The sequence below is a fragment of the Protopterus annectens genome, chromosome 16.part0 (genome assembly GCF_019279795.1).
Source record: "Protopterus annectens isolate FY-2018-M chromosome 16.part0, PAN1.0, whole genome shotgun sequence".
In the NCBI taxonomy this organism is placed as follows: Eukaryota; Metazoa; Chordata; order Ceratodontiformes; family Protopteridae; genus Protopterus; species Protopterus annectens.
In genome coordinates this window covers 340,516,096-340,542,652 of record NC_056750.1, presented here as the reverse complement: position 1 = coordinate 340,542,652, position 26,557 = coordinate 340,516,096, and the positions used below count along the sequence as shown (strand labels likewise).

Below are 26,557 nucleotides of genomic sequence, written 5' to 3'. Positions count from 1 at the left end.
CAAAATTTAGTGGCTGACAAGCTGACCAGGACCAGAACAGGTACTCTCGAGTAGAAATTGAATGATGGGGTCTTCAGGGACTAATCCACTTGTGCGGAGCACATCAAGTATCTCTGTTTGCCTCCTTTCAAAACAAACAACTAGACAAACTGGTAAACTGATGCAATTTCATTCCCTTAAAAGAAAATGTTTTTGTGTGCATTTTCACCCTTGTACTGATGTGAAGGATCAGAAGAACTATCCAAAGCCATTGTGGTGACTCTGTTTTGGCCTAGACAACTGTGGATTTCCCTTCTTACGGAGTTTGCGAAGGACAGTTACGGCAAGGTTCCTCCCAGATTGTATCTACTCACTTGCAGAAGAATGGGAGAGTTTGATGCACCCTAATCTGAATCATTTACTTTTGAACTACCATTATAATTCAACTTTGATATGTTTTTGACCCTTTGTTTCTGCGGACATGCTCTCATCAGTTTCTGAATGAGGCAATGCACCCTGTTGTAAATACATATCTGGTTACTAAACTAGTTGGTGCCACAATATTAACCAGGATCTCTTCTAGGATTCCGTACTATTGGCTCTTGTGTATTTGTGTGAGGAGTGGTTCTCTGGCCTGTCTTACTACTTTAGCAAAATGAATTTGTCTGCCATTTCAGTATGTCTGCTCATGTATCTTCCCCTTTCTTGTCAGACTTTTCTCAAGTTGTTATAAAAAGGAGTTTGGTTTGTAAGACCACCTAGTGTAGAGGTGGCACTTGTGCTGGAAAAGTAAATTCTGTTTTCATTTGAGCAAATTCTCTTTTTTTGGGTCATTATGTAGAAGACTGTTGTGCTTATTGCTCTGATATCTGTAGAAAGTACACAAGTTGACGTTATTGTGGGAGATGGGGTTACTTTTATAAGCAATCCCACCTTCATGCCTGTTATAGTAGCTTGAGTTTGCTTTTATTCTAGCTGTTAATCTTGCTATATTGTCACCTGAATTTTGAAGTCATGAACAAAATGATTCTCTATACTCTGGACATTCCTATGCATTTCTGATATCTTGTCAATACTTTTTCCTTTAGGAAAACTAAATAGCTATGTACTTCCTATACTGTGCCTGTTCAGAAAGTTAACTGTTTGCTATACCTTGTTAATTTTTCTATCACTATTTCCACTGTGGTCAAACAACTTCAGGCAGAATGAAGGCAAGATCCTTGTCTTTTTTTTAACATACAGGAAAGGGGTGGACTCTAGAAGCCATCCAGAGGCAGCTACTTTGTCCTTTGTTCATATTTTTGCAAGCATTAACAATATTCCTTTTCCAGGTCCAGTACAGGCTTTGCTAAGATCATACTCCTTGGGCTCCTGGATCCTATATTTCATCTATGGTATTCTACCCATATAGCTGTAGGCAACTGCAGCTGTGAGAATGATAAACATCATGCAGTTCTGTAAATTGTACTAACCATAAAAGTAGATGTTCGAATTCCTAACTGCTTCAGTTGCCACATCTTCCCTCCTCCCCCTTACTTTTTTTAATTTCAGGACTGGTGTGCTCTGTCCCCTGTCCTGGGGCAAGAAAGTTCTGAAGTGATTCACTTTTAGGCTACTGCTTTCTCCTTTGGGGGTCATGAGCCACAGCAGCCTATCAGCGAATGTGTGGGAGGGAACCAGAGGTTTTTGGAGATTAGCTGGCCATTATATCCTGGGCAGGATGTAACCCATATAGCCATAAACTACTGTAGCAGTGAGGAATTTGAACATCTACTGTTAGGTAAGTGCAACTTACACAGTTGTACTTTATAAGTCAAATTGCATCTCTGTGACTATTCCATCCTTTCAGCCCGGAGTACAGTGACAGGAAAAATTAAGCAGGACTAGATTGAACAACCAGGAATGGAAGCTAAACTGCAGTTTTCCTTTCACTCACAGAAATGTGGCCCACCATGGCTGGACCTCTTTGTGTCTAACAGGAATTGCCATCTACTGTTCCAGGTTCTCTTAAAAATCATGGACAAGTATACATCTTTGATATCCGTTAGGGAAGAGGCCAGCTGTATGCCACTCCCATCTGCTGATTTCAAGGTTTCTGCAAAGGATCAGAATGGGCAAAGGCAGAGTTTTTGTGGTAGCTCCCAGTGAACAAAGCTGCTGTGGTTTGCTGAAATAGTCCAAATTGCAAGGTAGGGCCATGTCTTGCTGTTTTAGCCATGTACACTGTTGACTTATGGTGGAGGCTGTAGTACAACTCATCCTAAAGAACCTGAAATTGGCCACCTGGTACCTTTAAAAATAACACAGTTCTCAGAGGAAGCCGTAGGTATCTTTCAAGAGGTTAGAAAACATTACCCTCCTATAGTAGCCTTTTCTAAAAAAAAAAAAAAACATGCATCACCTAAGGCATTTCTGAGCAAGCCACTTGGATGTTCACACCCTTTCAAGCATTACAAAGTACATGTTTTCAGCCTAAGAGTAGGACAGGATTTGACACTGCTAAATTGCAGGGAGTGGTATAAATCCCTCTTACTGGATGGGCTTCATTGCTGTTTTAGTTGTACTTAAACATTACTTCATACATTTGCCTTGTGCTGTAGCCTTAAGGTGTGAAAACATCATACTCTAGAAGTTAAAGAAGCTGTACTTTCATAGTTGTGAACTAGTAAATAGCAACAGATGATGTTTGTCTTCTGGGCGATGGAAAAGTGCAAGTAATTTGTTGGCACCACAGTGTTATAGATGCACAACTTTTGCTGCGTGTTTGTAGTTTTCTTCCAGATGTAATTATTTATTTTGTATTTTCCTTTAGGCAATGGATCGGATAGTGTTAACACTTGTGGATATCTCACACCATGCACCAGTTTTGTTAGGCTGGGCTTTGTTACGGCACACGTTGAATCCAGATGAATTGAATCATGCCGTACGGCGAATGGGCAGTGCTGCTATTCAGCTTGATGTGTTCCGGTATATTACCTGTATGCTCAAAGCATTCGGTAGTGGTGAAAATAATGTAAGGAATAAAGTGCAAATTTATTTTGTGTGTGTAAAGTAGTGTAATATATTAGTTAATTGTAGGACTAATTCTAGATTGTGCAGCTGATTGGGAGACTGTAACATGAGCAATTTGTAGGACTAATTTTATACAGGAACGTGTGTGGATGTAATGTGACATGAGTAACATAAAGCATTTCTTCAGGAGCTATAAGTCTGCCTTTTGTGTGAGATGCATGGTTTGCCTTTTCTTCTGTTCTACATTGCCAACAGTCAGCCAGCCTTTTGTCATTTTTCTTTAAGATATCGTCAGCAATGTGTTCTTGAAGCAAATGTGAACCGTTGGCTAACATACATATAGGAAATAGACATGTAGACTCTATCTGGCTCACCACTTAGTTCAAAATCTCTGTCGTCTTAGTTAAAATATGAGTAGTACATTAACTTGCTGATTGTGGGTAGGAGTCACAAAGAGCTTTTACTTGTATGTTTGGTGCACTGTTTAGGTGAGTTGTATGTATGGTGCACTGTTTAGGTGAGTTGTATGTATGGTGCACTGTTTAGGTGAGTTGTATGTATGGTGCACTGTTTAGGTGAGTTGTATGTATGGTGCACTGTTTAGGTGAGTTGTATGTATGGTGCACTGTTTAGGTGAGTTGTATGTATGGTGCACTGTTTAGGTGAGTTGTATGTATGGTGCACTGTTTAGGTGAGTTGTATGTATGGTGCACTGTTTAGGTGGGTTTTATGTATGGTGCACTGTTTGTTTAGGTGAGTTGTATGTATGGTGCACTGTTTAGGTGAGTTGCAGTAATAAGCAAGACAAATTCAGATACAGGTGGTACCAGTGCATTGAATTGTGCTCTCCATAATGACATAGCTCTTAAGAGAGACCATCCATGTAAATGATGGTGAATGGTACACCCTTGGCAGATCAGAAAGAAAACTGTTATATGTAGCCAGCTACATTTAAAAAAAAAAAGGCACAACTTCTGGTCCTGATTCTTTATGCAGAAGTATAGGGTGAATAGTCACAACTGTAAGTGAAGACTGCATGTTCTGATGATACCGGACATGAATCTGCCCCTTTATATATTGGTAAGGTTGTGGGTGGCACAGCTAGTTTAGATGTGGATGGATTAATTCTGCTCAGTTATTGTTCAGCACATTCCCTGGAGGGTACTGTTCCTGATGGACACCATGAAGAGGGATCATACATTTAGTCCTTTGTGGCACCAGGAGTGGTGTCATTGTATTTGGTTGATAGCTTTTTGTAAATTCATACCTAGTTCATGCCTGAGACTCCTGGTTCAATTTGCTTATACATCCCTTTTTGTAATAAATGTTACTGTTTGGCTTTCTTCTTTGTTTAGAATATTCACCAAAGTATTAGCTTTGGAGGTAATTGCCTTTTTTATATTTGGTTTTCATGGTAGCTGGACTATCAACTGTTGAACACTGCCCTTTGTCAATATGTGAATTCTATATCTGGCTGATTTTCAAAAGACAAAGTCTTCCAGCCCCCTGTAAAACAGGACATGTTAATTTGGCAGAGTTTTGGACCTTTCAGGAGACTTGTAGGTCAAAGTGTCCTGACTGTGGTGTTGCTCATGCTACCACATCCTTTTTGCTGTTTACCTTAGGACATGCTAGGGATCCAGTGGGTGTTGTGAGCGGATCACCCTGCCTTTTCAATGATCCTGCTCCCCTGCCGATCACTCTCCCACAACTCTCTGGGTGTTGATCTCCTTACTTCCAATGTCCACTGTTTTTAGGCAAAAGAATACACTTTCCCATTGAGAGGTGAGCATGCTATTGTCTTATCACCCACAGTGCATTGGCTCTTCCAGTCAACAGATCACACATGGTTTATCTGAGCTTCTAGATTTCATTCATTCTTCCACAGAGCTGACTAAGAACCCAGGGGTGCATGGGAGAAGGCTGTCCATGTGATTATTATCTGGACACTTGGCATCTAGTCACTGCATACAGGGACTTTTTGGGGGTTAACTTTTATTGATTCTTTCCGTAGGACTTGCCTTATAATGGAAGAAGTATTTCACTGAGTTGAAGATGGGCTCCCAACACTTTGTTGTCCTTACCTGGTGATGGCATGGAAAGTTATGGCTTTGGCCTTCTGTATGAAGACGCAGTGCTGAGTCCAGGCATGGAAGCTGCTGCACCTTCTGGGCTTGATGGCTCCCAATGTAGTTATAGTGCCATTTGCATTCCTGAAGATGCTTCTGTTGCATTGGACTGTGAGAAGTCAGTGTCACCAAATGCTCATTTGAACGTCTGTTGGTGTTCAACCCCTTTTTTGGGTTTTGAAATGGTGGGCATTCACCACCATTTTGATAATGGGGTTTTCTTTTTTAGATTCAAACCCTGAAAGATATTGATGTCAGCTACTGTGTTTACAGGCTAGAAAGCCTACCTCAGGCAGCTCACAACCTGTATAAGTATGGTGCCTCCACATTTGCATATTAAGAGTCCAGAGTGGTGAATCTGGCTGTGAGAGTCCAAGAGACACTACTGTCTTTGGGTGCTTCACTCTATCTGATCAGGCAGTCTGCATATGTTATCTCAGTTGGCAAAGGGGCATAATGTTTTGCCTTTCATTCAGAGAAGTGATGTCTTAACACTCTGCCACAAATCAGGGCACCCTCCGCTCGGGGTTTTCACACCTCTGAAAAACAAGTGAACTGGAACATGGTCTGAGCTGACCTTGCAGCTGTCTTTACTGGGCTCCATATTTGGAGATTATGCCTTATCAAGGTCTTCTGGTAGTGGAGCACTCTGCCGTGCAGGAGGGCAGGGTCCCTCCTCTTTCCTGCTCAGTGCAGCAGGGCAAGGTAGAAATAATGTTGGATATGTTCTCTCTCCAGTTGGATGGGAGGTTCCTGTATACCCTCCATCTGATGCCATGAATCATTGAAAAATTCAGAGAAAGAAGACAAACCCATTCTGATCACTCATTGGTGGCCAATAAGGGCCTAATGTCTCCATGGCTGGGTTGTCAACTGATTCCATCTCCAGGCCAGACTTCTGATAATGATTGAGGGAGGTTAAGATTTCTAAGAAGCCTTCAATTCAGCAATATTTTTCATCTGAGAATGTTCTCTGTTTTGGTAAAGACTTTTGCACTAACTTGACCAATATGAAAGTAATTCTTGCTTATTTTACCCCGTGTGATTGGTCACTTGGTCCATATTCCAGCTGCACATCTCAATACCCTACTGAAGACAGAGTGGAACATAGATGTGATATATTTTTTATTGGACCCAAAAGGTTTTGCAGTTACTCAGGCTTTTCAGGATAGCATGAGCCTTTTACCAGGAGTTAGGTTACTGATGTTAGTATTTAAATATCTACTTTTGCCTCAAAATAAAGTACATACTTTCTTTCCTACTGGCTAAAGATGTTTGAGAACTGTTTGTGTATCTGTGTGTGCGTATGTTGGGGGGGGGTGGGGTTGTACAACTGGGATGTTTAGTATGACAGTACATCTCAGAAATGGACATCATGTGAATGTGTTTGTGTGTGTGAGCCTGAAACATTAGAAGATCCAGTCATGCCCAGTTAATAAAACTCTTTTGCATGTTACATTATAGTCTTTTCATTTAGAGATAAGAGAGAAGATAACAGTTCAAGAAACTGCTCTGGTACTTGATGAGAAAATAAATTACAGCACAAGACATGTAGATTGATTTTGAGAAGGAAAACTAGAAGTTATAATTTGTAGTCTTTCTAAACAAGCAATATTTGTGAGAAAGATGTTTTGGTTAACCGAGAACATGAATTTGCAGTACTATCCAGTTCACTGTGAAGTGACATGTTAGAAGAAAGGCAGGGACAACCAAGAGAATAAGATATTGAATAAGAATGTATGATGTTACATGCAGTTAGTACACTATACAGGTTGTGGTATACCTAAATGAGAGAGAGAGAGAAGTAAAATGCGTTGACATGTCACTGTTCTGATAGATGCCTCTGAAGAACATCAGTATTGGACAAAGTTATGCTGTGCTGTTAAAACTGAGTTTTAAGGCTGTACTGACTGAACTTCTGGTTACTGTGTTCTGACTTGAATATTACCTTATGTTGAAAATAACTGCTTGTCTTGTTATGACTAAAATATAGGTGCAAAAACACAATCCACTGTAATCTTACTGTTAACTTTTTTGAGATTGTTTTCAGGCAAAATTGTCATAAAAAGTGTTATCAGAAAGAAACATTTGTTCTTCAGTACACCTTGTGTATCCGCTATTAGTTGCTCAGAGGGGAAAGTTCTTAAAGTGCTGTTGTGTCTCATAAAACCAATATCCATCCAGGTTCAAATCACAGACTTAAATTGATCAACTGAATTAGGTTAATCTCTATTGCCCAGTTGTCTCCAGTGGGATTACTTCATTTGTCTTTTTAGTCATAGGGTTAAGTCTTTCCACTAATATTTAGAACAGCACAGTGTGTCCACATTGGCTGTGGCATCCCCTGGTCCCACTGTCAATCTCTTGCAAAAATTAAAAATAAATAAAAATTAAAAAATAAATAAAAATTAAAAAATAAAAACATCTAACGATAAGAGTGCTAGAGAACCAGCTTGATACTCTGTTTGTAATAGCTATTGCAAGATGGAGTTTACCGAAGGATGTGAGGTGCTTTTGCAGCCACTTATGTTTTTCCATGCTGCTGGGGCCTCTGAGGAGGCTTTCCTAGAGGCTGCCACATCTTCTGCACTACCAAAGTGCACTTTAGCCAAGTACCTCCAGGTAATAGTCTAGTCCTGAGCTGCTGGGCAGGCATTTGCTTCTGATAGCAGGATCCTCACTACTGAGGGGAAGGTCAAAGTTAGTCCATGAGGTGGTCCCAGGAGAACTAATCCAGGTCCTGGTTGCCCTCTTGCAGCCTGAGGCCACACTGTCTGATACCACACCCAAGTTCAGACCTATGCTTCCAAAGACATAAAGTGTGTTGTCTTGTTTGCCCTACCCGTAAGCTGCTTGGTTATCAGCCTCCTCATTCCCAGGCATGCTTTGCAGTACTTTTTCAGGTTTTATTCAAGTCTTTTCCTTCTGGCTACAAACTGTGGTTTATTGGATCCAGCTCTGATCCAGGACTGGCTATTTCCAAAGACTTTAGCTCCACCCCAAGCTCCACCTCCTCTACCTGTAATACCTTTGTTTTCTCTAAAGCTACCTTAAATCGCATTTGCCACCTTTCAGAACAGCAGTTAGATCTTGAGCTCCACTTTGGATGGACCTTTTTTTAGTGTCATTTGCTATTTTTCCGGTCGCCTACTCCTCTACTTTGACTTTGTAGTTGCATTTTTGGTAGGAAGATGGGTAATGGTTAGGTTTTGCTCATTTTAGGTGGATAACTGTCTTTACGGACATGGTAAGTTCCTGCCTATATGTGTGTGTGTGTTAATGTAAAAGTAAAAAAAAATGTTTGTAGTAGGTCCTCCTCTTCATACTGGTGGTTTTGTTAGATGCCCTTTTTTCAGTGGATAAAGATTTTAAAATGTGTGTGGCATGCGGGCACAAGTTCCTGTCACAGGACGAGCATGACTGATGAAGTTTGCTGCCTTGGGATCACTCAGTTGAAGATTGATTGCTCCATTTGTGCCAGCTTTGGCACAAGGGTTGTTAATGAGCATAGGGCTAAGCTAGTCCTTAAAGGCTTTTTTACCTTCTGGAAATGCTTCCTCCTCTTCTGCTCTTTTCCAAGTAAATAGCAGGAGCAATCTGGGTTAGAGGAAAGGTGATAAGGACCCCAGAGTGCTTAAAAGGGATCTCAAATGAGTGTCTCTCCTGCTTCCAACCATGTGGATCCAAAGGAGCAAAGATCTTTGGTTCCCCTGGCTGCATCTGTACTAGCTTCGAATGCAGTTCCTCTGATCCGTTCCCTATCGGTGCAGGCTACTGGGAAGTCATCTTCCCTGATGCTAGGCATCCCTAGCCCTTTTCTGTCCAAAGGGGCCTCCTTGGACAGGGTTCACTTTCCCATTTCACCTCTTACCCTTAGGGTGTTTTCCTCTGAGTAGTCTCCCCTTTGATCTGACCCTTTCCAGTTTGGACCGGGTCCTTGGAGCCTTACACTAGTTGGCAAGCCTCCAAGCCCTCCTTGGTAACCTTTTCAATTTGATTAGTCCAGTTGGTTGTTGTGTCTTTAGGCTTTTCCCGGTTAGGGGTCGCCACAGCAGAATTCTGGTCTGCTAATGATTGGCAGTAGATTTTTACGTGCCGAGTTGCTGGCCCTGACTCACAACCTTCAATGAAGGTACGCCCATTCACGCACGTCTCCACACAGAAGACGTTCTAGCTGAGAATCGAACAGGACAACGTCTTGCTGTGAGGCGACAACGCTACCGCAACACAACAACAACAGTCCAGTTGGTCAGGGGTATTAGACCTGCAGATTTGTGGCAACTGATGTGGTCTTTCATGCAGACCCAGAATGCAGCTAGCTCGGATTCCATTAACCTGAGGTCCTAGACCCAAGGCTTCGGCTCTGACTGGAGAAAATTCAGAGTTTTATCCCTTGGACTTTGTGCTCCAGGATTTCTGCAACTGGCTAGCTTACCATCATTTGAGTCTGGTCTGACAGTGTGGCCAACTCCAGCTGCCATCCCTACCATGACCTATCTGACAGCTGCATTCTCAGAGTTGAGCCTTTGGGACCAGGATTTCTGGGTCAGGGTTGATTTTGAGTTTGAGTCCTCTCTCCATATCAGCATCTTGGCGGTTGATTAGTTTGGCTCTGATCTTTGTGTCTGAGCATAGGGGAACAGCGACAAAGTCTGACATTTCATTAGAGGTTTCAGATCCCAGGGGTGCAGACTCCAGGCAGGCGGTTTCAGTCACCTCCTTCGACATGATGAAAAGGATGCTGTCCGGACCAGAGTCTGAGTGGTTGGCATTATCCGACATTCGTCCCACTTGTTCATGCCTGTGGACTCTCACCAGCTTGCTCCGGGACAGTGAACACCAATATGCCGTCAGAGCACCCTGCCCTGGGGTGGGTGGGGGTCTTTTTCTACGTCTCCTGTGGTGGCCTCTGTGCAGGAGGGTCATATCAAGAAACACCTGAATTCCATGGAGGAGTCCCTCACAGAGGATGCCAAACCTCAAGGAAGGAGAGGTTTCCCAAAATCCTCCACACCCCTTCCCCCCCGAAAATTCCTCTTTTGATCTCATAGAGCTGCTCCACCAGTGCGGGGCCTGGACTGCTGAAGCCCCATCATCTCCATAGGAGTCTTTCTTTTTTGAGGCTTTCATTGTTGGCCGATCTACATCCTGGGTTGTTCTCCCTATAGACACGCACGCTTATTCCCAGAGGACTTGGAGGGAGCCCAATATGTTGGAGTCTACAAAAAAAACCCAATAAGATCTTGGCCCCTTCCAAGGATTAAAACAAGCTAAAGACAGAAACGGCATGAAACGGTTGAAAAGTATTTCATTAAGTGTCTTGGAGATGAGAGCAGTCGTCCACACATTGCAACTTTTCAAGACTTCCTCCACAAGGGTGTGATTTCATTGTAAATGGACAAATATGTCTGTGGTTTGCTTTCTGAACAAAATGGAGGGAACCTGATCCTACCCTCTCTGTTAGAAGGCCATGAAAGTTTATCAATGGGCAATTTCATCTCAGTGGTTTCTGGTAGTAATGCACATACCAGAGGAATCTTAACATTTTAGTGGACAATCTGAGCAGGAACATTATTCCTCATGACTGGCCCCTAAATCTAAGGAAAGTGACTTGTGTTTTCTGGTGTTGGAGCACTCCATGTTGTGATTTCCTTGCTTCCCCATCCAACACTAAATGCAACAGTTATTACACCCTAGATGTTCTTCGTGTTTCACTGTTGCAGTCATCACACTTGGGGTTATCTGCCTGCAGGTAGCACTCAATTGGCACGGATACCACAGTCTTGAGATTTCTGCTTTGGATGCTGTCACTTCTTTCATGACGTCAGGTTGTCAGGGGTATAAAACATGCAGCCGATGCCATTACATCAGCTTTTTTGCTGTGCAGGAGCCCGAAGCAAAAGCAGTTCGCAAGTGCCGGTCGGCCGCTACCTGAAGTTTTCGTTTTTCGAGTTTCAAATCTGAAGTCTTCTAAAGCTAAGTGCCCCGTTGAGGATCCTTTTTTCTTGCTCTAACTGATGTCAGAAAAAAGTTAACAATTGTCTTGACTGTGGAAAGCAAATACCTCAGAGATGTTAATTCTTACTGCGTCACTTGTTTAGGCCCAGACTATGACGTTCCTCGCTGTCTGATTTGAGCCTTGTTTAACGTCCAAACTATTCATTGTCAGGCTATCATTGTCGCTAAATTCTTTTGCTCTCATTCTCCGTATTCTGAAATGCTTTGTTAAGCCATCCAACTACCGATCTTCCAAAAAAAGTAAGGATAAAGACATAGACAGACTGCATAGGTCCAAAACTGCTGACGACGCTTCCGTTAAGCTAGTTGCCAGTCCACCAGTATTCAGTGAAGCGCCTTCACAGCCCCTGATACCCGCTTCTACAGATTCGCATGCCTCTACTGAGACCCATTCGGAGTCCGGTATACTGTGAGATGCTTCTTCAATTATGGAACCTGTGGATGTCTGTACCTTGGTTGGATCCGGAGCCTTTGTGCAGGCACCGGCTTCTGAGGGTGTATTCAGACCTTCTGATGTTCGTATTAAACTGTCTACTTCGTTTCTGACTAAAACTACTGAGTTTGTCAGGCCCAGAGTTCACATTATGCCTAGAAAACCGACGAAAACCGACGACCAAAGCACTTTCTCAAGCTCCCATGCCACAGAAACAAATGCTTAGAATGGCTGAAGACCTTATTACTTTAATTAGGGGAAGCCAGCCTTTCCCCTCTAAAAGACAAAAAATTATTTTTCTTTCTGATTTTGCAGACAGAGTCTGATGACTTACTTTGATCCCTCTGATGACCAGGACATGCCCTTATCTACCTGTGAGGATTCCGATGCAGAGGATTCCATTAACTCTGCCTCCCCTCCAGAGGACTTTTCTTTCGGTGAAACCTTGCATACCTTAAGAGAGCATTTCTGCTGGGAATGCCAGGACTTACCCACAGTCCAAAAGTAGACACTGGGAACTTTTAGACTTGCGTCAGTACAGGCCTCGAGCTATACCCCCTGTCCTGGATATTGTAGATGATCTTTTCATGGAATCCAGTCTTACCCCTGATACTTCACCTCCAGCTCCTAGAAAGCCTGACGGGTACTACAGAGTACCCGACTCTCACAAATTTCTCTCTAAAAATCCCACTGCGGATCCAGTGACCATTTCCCAGGGACCTAAAGGTATTAAGGCTACTACAGCCAAAAACCCTACTCCTTCGGACAGGTATTCCAGGGCTTTAGACAGATGGGGTAAGAATGTATATACTTCTGCAACTCTTGCCATCAGGGCTTTAAATTGCCAGTGTCATATGTTGAAGTACCAGCAGCATATTATGAAACTAATTAAACAAAAAATGTTGATTCCTGATTGTACAGAAAATAAAGATTTACAAGAGTTAATGTATTCTGCAAACCAAGTTAGTAAACATGCTTTGCAGTGTGGTTTTGATGCCTTAGAAGCATTTTGCAGGGCTGCTGTCACTGGGTCTGTACTGAGAAGGCATACTTGGCTGAAGGAACAAATCTTACCAGACCATGTCAAAGCAAAATTACTAGATGCTCCAGTAAACCAAGAATGTTTGTTTGGCACAAAATCAGAAGAAATTCTTAAAAATATGGAGGAAAAAGCTAAATCTATGTAAGCTGTTAGATTTCTTACAGGTACAGCCACCTAGATTCGGTAGGCATTGGCCTTCTAAAAACTGGTCCTTTCCAGTCCCTCGCAGACCTTGTCAGTCCAAACCCAGGGGCAACAGACCACAAAGACTACATTCTCAGGGTGTGCAGAGATCTAAACAATGGAGTGCTCCCACCTCAAAAACAGGGAGTGGTAAGTCACCCCCTTATAGAAAAAGTTCATAATGACTTGTCTGTCATCCTTCCCAGCCATGCCGAAGTACTTGCACCCCTAGGAGGAAAACTCACCCTGCATGCAAAAAAACTGGAAGTACATTACCCGGGACCAATGGGTCCTAAACATTGTATCCCAGGGATACAGATTCTACTTCCACTCACTGCCAACCCCAAGTGGGTTGCCAGACCTTCCCCCAAACTAGTGGGCAGAGGCTGAAAAGCAAGTACTTTCTCTTCTTAGTATCAGAGCTATTCAACCTGTTTCAATAGAGCAAAGGGGACAGGGTTTCTACTCCAGACTCTTCCTGGTGCCCAGGAAAGAGAACTCTTGGCGCCCTGTCCTGGATCTGTCCATTCTCAACACCTTCCTCGTGGTACCAAAATTCAAAATGCTTACACTCCAGCAGCTGCTTCCTATGCTAGTCAAGGACACCTGGCTGGTCACCCTAGACTTGAAAGAAGCTTGTCTGCACATCTCCATAAGGGAATCTTGCAGGAAATATCTACATTTCAGGGCAGGCTGTATGTACTATCAGTTCTCTGCACTTCCCTTTGGCTTATCTGCTGCACCCAGGGTATTTGCAAAGTGCCTGGCTCCAGCCATTGCATACTGCAGGCAGAGAAATATTCAAATTTACCCATACTTGGACGATTGCCTGATTCAGGTGGACGGTCAGGCATTGCTACTTCAGCACCTGACGATTGTAAAGAGACTCTTAACTTCTCTGAGATAGACCATCAATGAAAAGAAATCACATCTGGTGTTCAGGCAAAAGATTGTATTCCTGGGAGCAAGCTTGAACACAAGTTCCCAGATGGCATTCCTCACTCCAGAAAAGCAGGTTTATTTGACAAATTACTTCAAACTACTGGCCACCAAAACCCAGCTGTCTGCAAGGAAAATACTGCAAGCCCTAGGGGTTCACGGCCTCATGCATTTTAATTCTATATGCAAGACTGCATATGAGGAAGCTTCAGTGGTACTTAAGTGTCTGGTGTCAACATGCTCAGGACTTGGAAACGCTGATTCCTATCATTCCTTGTCTAAGGATGGAGTTTCTTTGGTGGGCAGAGGCTTTCAACCACAAGGGACTCCTTTCACTCAACCCCTCGCCGCACAAACCCTGACAACAGACTCATCAGACTATGCATGGGGGGCTCACATGACAGGCACATGCTTTCAAGGCAAATGGAGCCCATGACAAATTTCTTGCATATCAATCAAAAAGAAATGTTAGCTGTACAGAATGCATTGACAGCCTTCAAAAACCTTATTCTTCCAGGACAACTCTTGATAAAGACAGACAACACCACAGTTATGTGGTACATAAACAAGCAGGGGGGAGCCCATTCCTACCCACTCTGCCGGTTAGCAATGGCCCTGTGGCACAGCCTTGAGCAATCAGGTGCACCTGCAAGCTCAACTTCTGCCAGGCAAACAAAATTCACTGGCAGACTACTGGACCCACACGAGTGGAAACTGGTACCCAACTCATTCAAATTCTAATCCACAGGTGGGGGACTCCAGAGGTGGACCTTTTTGCATCCCCCAAAACCATCAATTGAGCAAATTTTGCACCAGAAATCCCCACAGCCAAGCATGCAAAGTGGATGCCCTATCCTTTACATGGGAAAACCTCTCAGTCTATGCCTTTTCCCCCTCTGCCCCTCCTTTCAAAAGTACTACTCAAGATCAAACGGGACAGGCCAAGGACAATCCTTATTGCACCAGACTGGCCACGCCAGCACTGGTACCCACTCCTATGTAGTCTGACAGCAGTGCCACCCTAGCACCTACCTCAAACCCCCTTCTTTGCTGTCCCAGCAAGAGGGTCAGATTTTGCATCCTCGGCTGAAAACCCTGAGCCTTTCAGCCTGGCTTATTCCCTGAATACACCACCAGCAACCCTCAGCAAACGGGTGCTGGGTGTCATCCTTGAGGCCAGGAGACCTAGTACTAGGAAATCCTATTCAGAAAAATGGAAAAGATACTGTTCTTGGAGCCAGTCTCAAGAAAAGGATACGGTTTACCTTTACATGTGCATAATGCACATGTGTGAAATCTAAAAGTCCGAAAGGACTTTTTCAAGTTCTCGGAAGGCCGAAAACGCAATGCATCGAATATGCAATGAGCGAATGCACAGTAACATTCGCTCATTGCATATTCGGCATTTTTGGTGCGAGGTGCACTATAGTGGGGGATCGGGAAGTGGACCCTTTCCCCACTCTAGTGCGATCTCGGAGTTAGAATAATATAGTGGGGGGTGCAGAGGGGCTTGCTCCCCTGCATTACATTGTCTTTCGAATTGAAGTTTGGAAGTCAGCAAATCTGGTTTTCGATTTGCTGATTCTCAAACTTCGGTGCTGATCAGACTGACTATGTTCGTCATTCCAGTTCGCACAATGGTCCGTTTGGTAGGTTGATTTTCAACCTTTAAGAGGTAAACCAAGGACACAGCCACGCCCACCTAACCTCAAATCCTAGATAACTAGCCAAGCTACTCCACAAAGGCCTATCCTTCTCATCAATTAAGATTCATGCCTCTGCCATCTCGGCTTATTACAATACTGAGCCACCCCTCTTCTCTTACCCTCTGAGCAAACCATTCCTGAGAGGAGCTAACAATTTAAGACCCCCAAGGAGAGCTCCCACTCTTGCCTGGGACCTTAGCTTTGTATTAGAGAAGCTCATGCTTCCCCCCTTTGAGCCTGCTGCTACAGCAGAGTTAAAATTCCTCTCTTGGAAAACAGCCTTACGTCTAGCCATCACTTCAGCAAGAAGAGTGTCTGAGTTACAGGCTCTTATGGCTGTGGAACCCTTCATTATTTTCATGCAGACAGGGTTTTCCTCAGGACTAACCCATCATTTATGCCCAAGGTGGTATCCAGTGTAGCTTTGTACCAATCCATTCATTTACAAACCTTTTTCCCTAATATTCGGAATAAAGGGAAAGGATCCTGCACTCCTTGGACGTGCAGATAGCTCAGGTTCTACCTTAACCAGGACTAAGCCTTCCAGAAAAACTGACCAGCTGCTAATCAGCTTTGCTACAGGGGCAGAGGGAAAGGCCATTTCAAAGCAAACCATTTCCAAATGGATAGCACACTGCATCCATTTCAGCTACAAACACCATGGAAAACCTATCCCACAGGGGATCAGATCTCATTATCTTGGGTACCTCAACCTCTGCAGCATTTGTCAGAGGAGTCCCTACCAGGGACATCCTGGAAGCTGCAACCTGGAGTTTTTTACACACCTTCACCAAGCATTACCACTTGCTTGTCTTTTCTAAATCCAGAGCTGGATTTACCACAGCAGCCTTACAAGGCCTGCTAGCCAGCCCTAATACTTCTTGACTGCCTCCACCCTTCCTTAGCTTTGGGAATCAACCCGAGTGTGATGACTGCAACAGTGAAACACGAACATAGTACAGTTGTGTACACTTACCATAAATGTAGATGTTAGAGTGTGTTCACTGTTGCAGTCCTGGTTACCCTCCCTCCACCCCTCTTACTTCTCTGTGACCTTTACTCTTTTTGGCCATATCTTATGGCTGTGTTATTTACTTTTTACTGAAGGTGTTCCACACCATGTAATTGCTTCCTATTTTGGGGGCTCCTGACATCTGGGGCAAGAAAAAATGATGTAATGGCATCTGCTGCATGTTTTATACCCCTGACGATCTGACGTCATGGAAGAAGCGACCGCATCCGACGTAGAAATCCCAAGACTCTGGTATTCGGGCTGACTGAGGGCTACCTGCAGGCAGATGACCCCAAGTGTGATGACTGTAGCAGTGAATACACTCTTAACATCTACATTTATGGTAAGTGTACACAACTGTACTTTTCTCCACAAGGGACAGTCACCTATGGATGCTCTCCCATAAGTGTGGCCTTCTGACCCCCTGATGATGGTTTCTCCAGAAAGCTGCCCTTTGCAGAGTGATAGTGATTCTCATAGCTCCTTTTTGGTCCAGTCAGGTTAGATTCCCTTTTCTGAGGCCTCTTCTGCAGTACCCTCCCTGGGTGCTGAATCCCATCCCAGAACTGATCTCTCACCCAGTGTGCTTGGACACACTTAACCTCTGGGCTGTTAGATTTACTGCTTGGTTTCTCCACTTCCCTCGAAGGCCAAAGATCCCAAGTTTACATTTTGTCCACTTCCCATAAACCATCTACTTGCAAGGTGTATGATAGTAAATGGAAGCACTTCACTTTATGGGCATCTTCTAAAGGTTTGGACCCTTTTTCAGCATTTTTAGAATGCCATTCTTGATTTCTTTGCTAATATGTTTCATTCGGAATCCAGTTATCCCACTTTTAGAGTTCAGTTAGCTGCTATTTCCAGTTTTCATATTGGCAGAGATAATATTCCTGTAGCTGGTTTGAATGTTTCCAAGACTTTTCTCAGAGACATGTTCTTGTTGCTGTTGCCTATTCAAGATCCTGGTCCTGCTTGGGATTTACCTTTTTTGCTTCAGTGACAGTTTCTTTGAAGTTGTCTTGGAAGACTCTTCACTTTGGCCAGGTGTGCGTCAGAACTGCAGGCTTTATCTTTGATCTTTCATTAGGATAGGGTTTCTGTCAGAATGGAACTTGCCTTTTTGTCTAAGGTAGTGTCAGAAACCACTTTGAATCAGGCCATTCATTTTATCAGTGTTTTTCCACAATTTTTCAAATAAGGGAGAATACTGCATTGTCGTGATCACATCCAAATGAGATTTAATTTGGATAGAACCAAGTCATCAGGAAGTCTGACCAGCTGTTTATTTCCTTTTTGAAATCCTGGTTGGGCAAGCCAATGTCCCGTCTACCTTTTCTAAATGGCTTTGATTGTATTTCGTGGAAGTATAGATTGAGAGGAAAGTCTTTGCCTTGTAAGCCGAAGGGTCATTCTACCAGAGTTATGGCTACTACCGCCGCCTTTTTCTTCAGTTTCTATTGATGACATTTGTGCTATGGCTACTTGGGTGGGTAAACACACTTTTGCCTCACTCTGCAAGTTGGATATGCAGTCTGTCTAGGGCCTTTCTTAGTTCCACCATATTGTGGAATGTTCTCTTCTAGGACCTCCCTGGAATGACACATGACTGGGGACTGTGTCTCACGAGTTGAATCTAGACTGAAAAGATAGCATTGGATATCCTTCTATTCCTATGTTGCAGTATTCTTGGTGTAGAATTTTTCACCCTCTAGCGACCCCAGCGTCGGCTCCCATACAAAAGCTTCCGCTTGGCTGCTGTTGCGTGGGATGTCACACGTAGATCTATAAACCAGAGGCCTCAAATGTGACGCCTGCATGCACAGACCTCAGATCTTTTCAGCCACAGACAGCAGACACATTGCGAGCTTTGCTCCTTCACCACAAGACGTCCAAAAGCTAAGTACCTCGTTGGGTTTTCTTCTTTAATTTTTGCTAAAGCTTAGTTTGTTGAAGCAATCCTTGGCCGATGTCAGCAAAAAAGGGTAAATGCCAATGCAGGCACCAGATACCACATAAAGACACCCACGATAGCTGCATTTTTTGCTTAGTCCTGGAGCACGACCACAAAGCTTGCTCCATCTGCCAATCTTTCATTCCTAAGACCCTTTGCAGCAGTCTGGCTGCTTTAAATCTGTACCTGGAAAACCAACGGCTTAAAAAAAACTAGCTCTTTGGATGGATCCCGTCTTTGAGGCTTCATCTGAACCTGTGTGAAAGAAGGCCAAGTTTCGTGGGCCTTCTTCCTCTGCCACTCCCACTATTGGACTCCTCACCAGCTACCGATTTAGGAGTTGAGGGACGTCTGATAGATCCATCGACTTCTACGGTGACCTTGGCGGACGTCGCTTCACAGTTGACGACCGGCACATCCCCGGAGCCTCCCCAGACACCGGCTACAGCTGAGGTCGAGGGGGGAAGCAGACACAGCCGGGCCTCAGGCTGGGATTCCTCCACCAGACACTGCTACCTTTAGCCAGGCATCCAACTCCAAGCCTACTCTTAAGTCTACCCCAGCAAAAAGAAAAAAAAAAAATAAACGTCTGTCTACACCCGCAGAAGGCCTACCAGATTGGCAGTCCTTCACCTCTTCCTTATTGCAGGCCTTTCTGGCCCTTATGCCCTCAGCCTGTTCTCCAGCTACCCTTACTATGCTTAGCCCTAGACCTGCTTCTGCCTCTTCCCTTCCACCACTTACCGCACAAGGGAGGGAAGAAGAGCAAGAGACTTGTTATTCCTCTTCTGAGGAATCCATTTCTTGCACTTCACAAATTGCCTCCACTCGAGTACTATTCACCAGATGATGACTCTATTGAGGGAGACCCCCACAGAGGATATTACCTTTGGTGAAACAATCGCCCAAATGAAATAATTTTTTAAATGGGACACGTCACAAATGTCTGACACTCAAAAGAGGTATTTTGAACTTTTACAACTGGAATCCCCCTCCCCGTCTGCCATTCCACCTGTCATCCCTGCGTACTTGGATGCCTTTGCTTCTGCATCAAAGACATCAGATTCTTAGCCACCTGCCCGTAAGAGGCCAGACCACTTCTACAAGATGCCTGATGACCAAAAATTCTTTGCCAAGCCTCCTATGGCAGATCCTGCTGTGATTGCCATCTCACCAGATAAACAATCCAGACTCATTCCGTCTGCCTCTCTCTAGCCTACTGATGAAGACAGCAAAACAAAGGATAGACTTGGCAAAAAGGTATACACCTCTTCCACACTGGCTTTTAGAGCCATCAACTATCAAGCCCATCTCACCAAATATGCTTTGGACCTGGTCTCTCAAGCCACTACTCTGCTGGCTGCTACTCCTGACTATCCCACAAAAGCTGACGTCTCTTCCAAACCTTCTCTGGCTGATCAAGTAGCCACACACCCAATTAGATGCAGGTGTGATGCTGCAAAGGCATTTGCATGCTCTGCAGCATCTGCCTCTGTTCTCAGGAGATGCTCCTGGCTTTGTCTGCAACACTTACCTGAAGAATTCAAAGTCTAAGATCTTGGATGCCCCTCTGGACCCTAATTTCTTGTTTGGCAAGCAATCAGTGGACCTGTTTAAAAACCTACAGGAAAAGAGCAAGGAATTCCAAGACATCAAGCATCACTTGGTGTCCCCAGTTCACAAATATTACAGGAACTACCCTGCCAAGGCCACATTTGTCAGACGAAACCCACCCTCTGCTGGACCCACCTCTTCCAGACATAAAAGAGGAACCAGAATGCAAACCTCTACCAGGCCTACTGCCTGTCAGCCTGCCTCTAGACAGCCATTTCAAGACAGAGGAGGCCCCAACAATGTGTGACTGCCTTGCCCCTCTTACCCCCGCATCTCCCACTGCCTCCCCTTTTGGAAGACCATCACCACAGACAGATGTGTTCTGGCTATTATCCAAAAAGGATACTTCCTTTCCTGGAAAGAGAGGCCACCCTTAAAGGGTATCCCCTTTCCCCCAAAAATCAGACACCTCTTCCCACAGCTCCTGACAGACCTTCTGAACTTGGCCACCATAGAACCTGTCCCTTCACGACAGGAAGGAAAGGGCTTCTATTCAAGACTTTTACTCGTCCCAAAAGAGGATGGACCATGGAGACTTATTCTAGACCTTTTCTCTTAAACCTATTCTTAAAAGTGTCCACCCTCAAAATGTTGTCCCTTCCAAGTTTACTCATTCTCATTCCAGCCAAGGTTTTCATGGGCACACTAGACCTGAAAGAAGCCTACTTGCACATACCATTCTACCCTCCCACAGAAAAGTTTTACATTTCTCTGCACCCTCCTTTCATTTCCAATTTACTGCTTTGCCCTTTGGTTTGTCCACTGCCCCCAGAGTGTTAAAATGTCTGGCACCGACCATTGCCTATTGCAGAACACAGGGGGTTCAGATTTGTCCTTACCTAGACGACATCCTGATTCTAGCAGACTGCAAAGGAACCCTTTTAATCCATTTAGAGTGTACCATGTGCCTACTACAAAATCTGGTGTTCACTCTCAATGTCCCAAAATCATCCTCGACTCCAGAACAAGACAAAATATTTCTGGGTTGCATAATCAAAACGGACATAATGAAAGCCTTTCTTCTACTCTGCTCCCTGACCTCCCATTTCAAAGCCCTGCTGCAGACCCAAATATTAACTGCAAGGCAATTTCTAAGGACCTTGGGCTTAATAGCAGCCACCATCCCCATGCTTCCACTAGCCAGAATACACATGCGAAAGCTACAGAGGTATCTAAAAAATGTTTGGTCTCAACACAACATCCTCTAGAGCAAGAAATCCCTGTCCTGCCTTGTCTAAAGGCAGAAGTAACTTGGTGGATTCAGCAAGTCTTTACTCAGTCCGGGTCTTCCTCTGCAGCCTCCCCTCCCAACCCAGGTTATGCATACAGGTGCTTCAGACTCAGGATAGGGAGCCACAGTGGCATCCTACAGGGTCCAATCAAAGTGGCACCCTTCCTTAAGGAACAAACGCATCAACATGAGGGAAATGACAGCAGTCCTCCTAGCACTGAAAACCTTCAGCCCTCTCCTACTACCAGGTGTTCTCCAAATAATAACAGACAACACCACAGTTATTTGGTACCTCAACAAGCAGGGGGGAACCAAGGCAATACCACCTGTGTAGACTAACCTTACTGATATGGGACCTAGCCTCTTGACACAATTTGTTCCTGCAGGCATCCTACATCCCCTCGCAGGACAACAAACAGACCTAAGCAGGACATCCTCCCCACAGCATGAATAGATGTTGGACAGGAATGTTTTCCTAGACATTGTCCACCCGTGGGGCACTCCTCATGTAGACTTGTTTGCCTCCCCTGAGAACAGACAACTGCATTCCTTCTGCTCCAAGACCTACTCCTCTCTAGCTTGGAGAGTGGATGCTTTCAGCATTTCTTGGAAGGGAAGGTTTCTGTATGCCTTTCCTCCCTTCCTATTAATTCAGAAAGTCGTCCTCAAAATCAGGAGATAAACCAGAAATCTTGTTGGTGACCCCCAACTGACTAAGGCAGCACTGGTTCCCCCACTTCACAATCTAGCCAAGGGCAATCACCACAAGTTACCCCACAAGGTAGACTTTCTGACCCAGCAAAAGGGAGCCCTCATCCACTCGCACTTGCAGATGTTGGCACTGACACTGTGGGTGATAAACTTTTAATTCTCTTCAGGCACCACTGCTCAGAGGACGTGCTTTCAGTCCTGAAGGAAGCCACGAAACCTACTACAAGAAAATCATACTTAGCTAAATGGGAAAGATTTTCAAAATGGTGTCTGGTCAAGGGCAGGGATCCATGCATAGCAGATGCACCCCCTAGTTCTTGGCTGTGTGTCAGTTACTAAAGGGCGGACTCTCTTATACTTCAGTGAAAGTTCACCTTTCAGCAATCTCAGCCTACCTGCCACTAGACCCTCCCTTACTAGCCATGTTTGACGTAAAACTATTCTTAAAAGGGGTCTTACACATCAGACCTCCAAGAAAACCCATCCAACCTCCGTGGGACTTTAACTACATTTTGGAAAAACGAACCCAGCCTCCATTTAAACATGCTAATGCAGTTGCAGCTATTCTGTGAATGTGCACATAGAAGACAGTACTACTAGTGGCCATAACTTCAGCCATAAGGGTGTCTGACTTACAGGCCCTAATGGCCTGCCCCCCCCCCCCCCCCCATACACTACCTTCCACAAGGACAAGGTAACAGGAGAATTCTTCACTCCATGGATATACACAGACAGCTAAGATTTTGCCTAGACAAAACAAAATCCATTGGAAAATCCAATCAACCTGTTTCTTTCCACCCCAGGGCCCTGGGCAAGGTAGTCTCCAAACAATCGCATGTTGGATTAGGAAAGTCATTTGCCTCTGCTACTCGCATCATGGCAAAAAACTCTCACAGGGAATCAAAGCTCACTCCACCAGGGCAGTGGCAGCCTCCAAAGCCTTCTTAAAAGGCCTGGGCACCACTTCCATACTGGACGCAGCTACATGGTCCACCATTCACACTTTCACCAAACACTATAAGTTGGACAATGTCTCCAGAGCACGGGCAAGCTTTGCCAGGGCAGTCCTGCAGGGCTTTGTGGAATCAGCCTCTTCTACCTCAACCCTTCCTTCCAGCTATGCTGTGGTACTCTTCCACACCAAGAATACTGCAACATAGGAATAGGAGGACATACAATAGTTGTGTAAAATCTTACCATAACCATAGATATCCTTCTCTTCCATCTTGTAGTATTCCTTCCCGCCCACCAAAACCCCCTTATCCTTTTCTGTCTCTCAAACTCTCATATCCTCAGGTCTGAGGCCTCTCCTGTGACTTATGTGCCCACATAATGGCTCCTTGACCCTATGACTGATATCACTGTCTACTCCTCCTGCTGGTACTTTAAGTTCTGAGGTCTGTGTGGGCAGATGTCACATTTAAGGCCCCTGGTTTATGGCCCTACGTGTGACGTCCCACGCAACAGCCAAGCTGAAGCTTTTGTATCGGGTCGCCTGAGGTGGAAAATCCCACACCAAGAATGCTGCAACATGGAAGAGGACATCTATGGTTATGGTAAGATTTTGCACAACTGTTATATATGAAAGTTATATATTTACTATAACAATGAGTGAATGTTGTTTTCTGTCCCGGTCAAACACTCCTCTGTCCTTCTCCCTCCTGTGTTGCATTTCTTTTGAGCACTGGGTCACCAAGTTGTTGAGACATCTCTTCCCCTGCCTTCTTTCTGAAGTTTTTGGTCTGTGGTCTTAGGTTACAGTTTGAGTTTTGTGGTGATGGGCAGTCTTAATCTGAGTTAGCTATAGAGAGAGTAAGATACTATAGGTAGAGGAGGTGGAACTTGGGGGGGTGGGGGGCTAAAGTCTTTGAAAATGTCTGGTTTTGGATCAGAGCTAGATCTGATAACCCACAGATGGAACTGGACAGAAACAGACAACACGGATCTGTTACAGGTATGTACATAACTTTCATTTCCAGACACTTGGATCCTGAAAAGCACCCTGCCAAAGGAATCTCGCCTGTAAAAATGAAATGGGATCCCTACCCACAAGAGTCAGATTTTTATGACTCGAGTATGCCAAATCTGAGTCAGATGATGCCCTTGTGTCACTACTTGAGGATCTCTCTTTTGGTGATGCACTTCATAAAATGAAATCCTTCAGTTGGGAAGTTCAGGAATCTCCCCAGTCCATGAAATAATTTGGGCTGTTACTTGGTTTTCCTTAACCAAAACTTCTTTCCATTCTTCAGTGTTGGAAAGTGTGGATGATGATGATACTCAGGACACATTCCGGCAACCCAACTCCCAATCCCCTGTTCCTAGGAATCCAGTCACGTTGTACAGAGTGCTTAAGTCCTACAATCACCTGTATAGAAATGCTGTGGAGGATCTAGAGGTGGGATCCTAAGAATGCAAAGGAATCAAAGGTCTCATTTTCAAAAAAACCCTAGCTAAATGATAGATACCAGAGCCCTCAATAGATTTTGCAAAAAAAATGTGTATACTTCTGCTACCCTTCTTCCAAGAACCTTGAATTGCCAGTTTCACTTAAGTAACTATTGACAGACCCTTCTGGTCCAGAGGGGAAAAAAAAGGTAAAGGGGATGGAGGATAAGGCTTTGAAAATTAATCTATGTAATGCCAGTTCCCAAGTTGCCAAGTACTCCTTGAAATGTAACTTTGAAGCCATAAAGTAGAGCAGCTGCTACAGTCTGTTATCAGGAGACATTCCTGCTTAAGAGAAATGCACCTTGCAGGTCATGGTAGAGCTGAAATGACTGATACTCCTTTAAACAACAATGTCCTCTTTGGACCCTAAGCCTAAAATGCCTTTAAGAAGCTGGAGGAGGTGGTGAATACAGGTACAAATGTTCAACCACTTGCTGTAGGTACTCCAACCTAGGTTTAGCAGAAATTACCCCGGTAAGACAGGGTCCGTTTGCATCTCTCAGACCAAAACCAAGGACAGAAAAAAACAAAGGGAAGATTCTCCAACGTGTCAAATTGACCCCAAATCCAGGGCTGTTTGGTCCCAGTCCCAGGCACCAAGCAGGGAGCAGATGTGACTCAGAGCACGTCTCTGTGCTCTGTGGAAAATTCCACCCAACAATTTTATCCCTCTACCTCCTCCAGAAAATCCAGGGTCAGACTGTCCTGCTGCTACCCCAACTTGCAAAAATTCACTAAAGGCATATAGATTCTAAATTTTGTAATGTCAGGATACAGCATGTTTTTTACAAGCACTCCAGATTCTCAGGCATTCTCCCCGTTCCGTAAGACCCAACTACACAAGGTGCAGGTTCAAATTCTAGACCTGACCCAGGGGTCCCTAGAACCAGTACAGCAGAAAGATGCAAGGACAGGGTGTTTCTAAGGTTGTTTCTGGTCCCCAGAAGGAAGGGTCACAGAGGGCCTATCTTTGACCTCATTAAAATTAAAGATGATGTTCTTCGTGTTTCACTGGTGCAGCCATTACATTTGGGTTATCTGCTTTGCAGTAGCCCTCGGTCGGCCTGATTAACAAAGTCTTGGGTCCTGCGCGAGTTGCTGTCCCTTCTTCCATGGCATCAGGTCATCAGAGGTATAAAACATGCAGCTGACGCCATTACATCAGTCTTGCCGTGCGGTGCCCAAAGCAGAAGCAGTTCGCAGGTGCCGGTCGGCCGACTCCTGAAATTTTCGTTTTCAAGTTTCAGAATGGAAGTCTTCAACTAAAGCTAAATACCCTGTTGGGGAAACTTTTTCTTGCTCCTTATCTATGTCAGTAAAAGTTAATAATTGCATTACTTGTGGAAAGCAAATACCTCACAAAGATTTTCATTCTTACTGTATTCCTTGCCTAGGCCCTGACCGCAAAGTGCCTTGCTATCTGTTTTGTGCTTTATTTAAACAGCGCACTATCCGTCTTAAGTATATTTTCACTTCTAAATATTTTGGTTCTTGAGTTAATTATCCAGAAATGTCGGTTAGCTTTCCGGCTACTGGGATTCTGAAAAAACACAAAGATAAAGACGGAGACAGGCCGTCGAGGTCCGAAGCTGCCGATGCTTCTCCTTAGCCATTCGGCAGTTCGCCGGTACTCAGGTGCTTTCGCAGGCCCTGATACCTGCTACGTCTGACTCGCAGGCCTTTACTGAGACCCATTCGGAGTCCAGTATGCTGCAAGATGCTTCAACTGTGGAACCTGCGGATGTCTCTACCTTGGATGAGTCCGGAGCTGCTGTGCAGGCACTGGCTTCTGAGGGTGTATTCAGGCCTGTGGACTTGCATATTAAACTGACTCCTCCTCCTTCATTTAAGCAAAAATCTCAAACCATGCCCAAGAAACTGACACTCAGACCTATATGCCTAAAAACAAATAAGAATGGCTGAAGACCTTATAACTCTTATCAGGGGAAGCCAACCTAACACTTCTAAGAGACCTAGGGCTGAAGTTATTTATGAATCTTTGGAACAGGATCCTGATTCTTCTGATGATATGGATTTTCCCTGATCTACTTAGAGGATTCTGATGCAGATGACTCTCTTCCCTCTGCTTCCCCTCCAGAGGATTTTTCTTTTGGTAAAATCTTACTTACTCTTACTGGGAAAC

At 44.4% G+C, this 26,557-nt stretch overlaps 1 protein-coding gene across 1 annotated transcript in view; it reads left to right on the top strand.

Annotated features, from left to right (window-relative positions):
• Positions 1-26,557, top strand: part of NUP188 (nucleoporin 188) — a 3,305,077-nt gene that overhangs the window by 618,231 nt on the left and 2,660,289 nt on the right. The window contains exon 13 of the mRNA XM_044058121.1: positions 2,792-2,992. Coding sequence (XP_043914056.1) covers positions 2,792-2,992 — 201 coding nt within the window. The remainder of the gene's footprint in view (positions 1-2,791; positions 2,993-26,557) is intronic.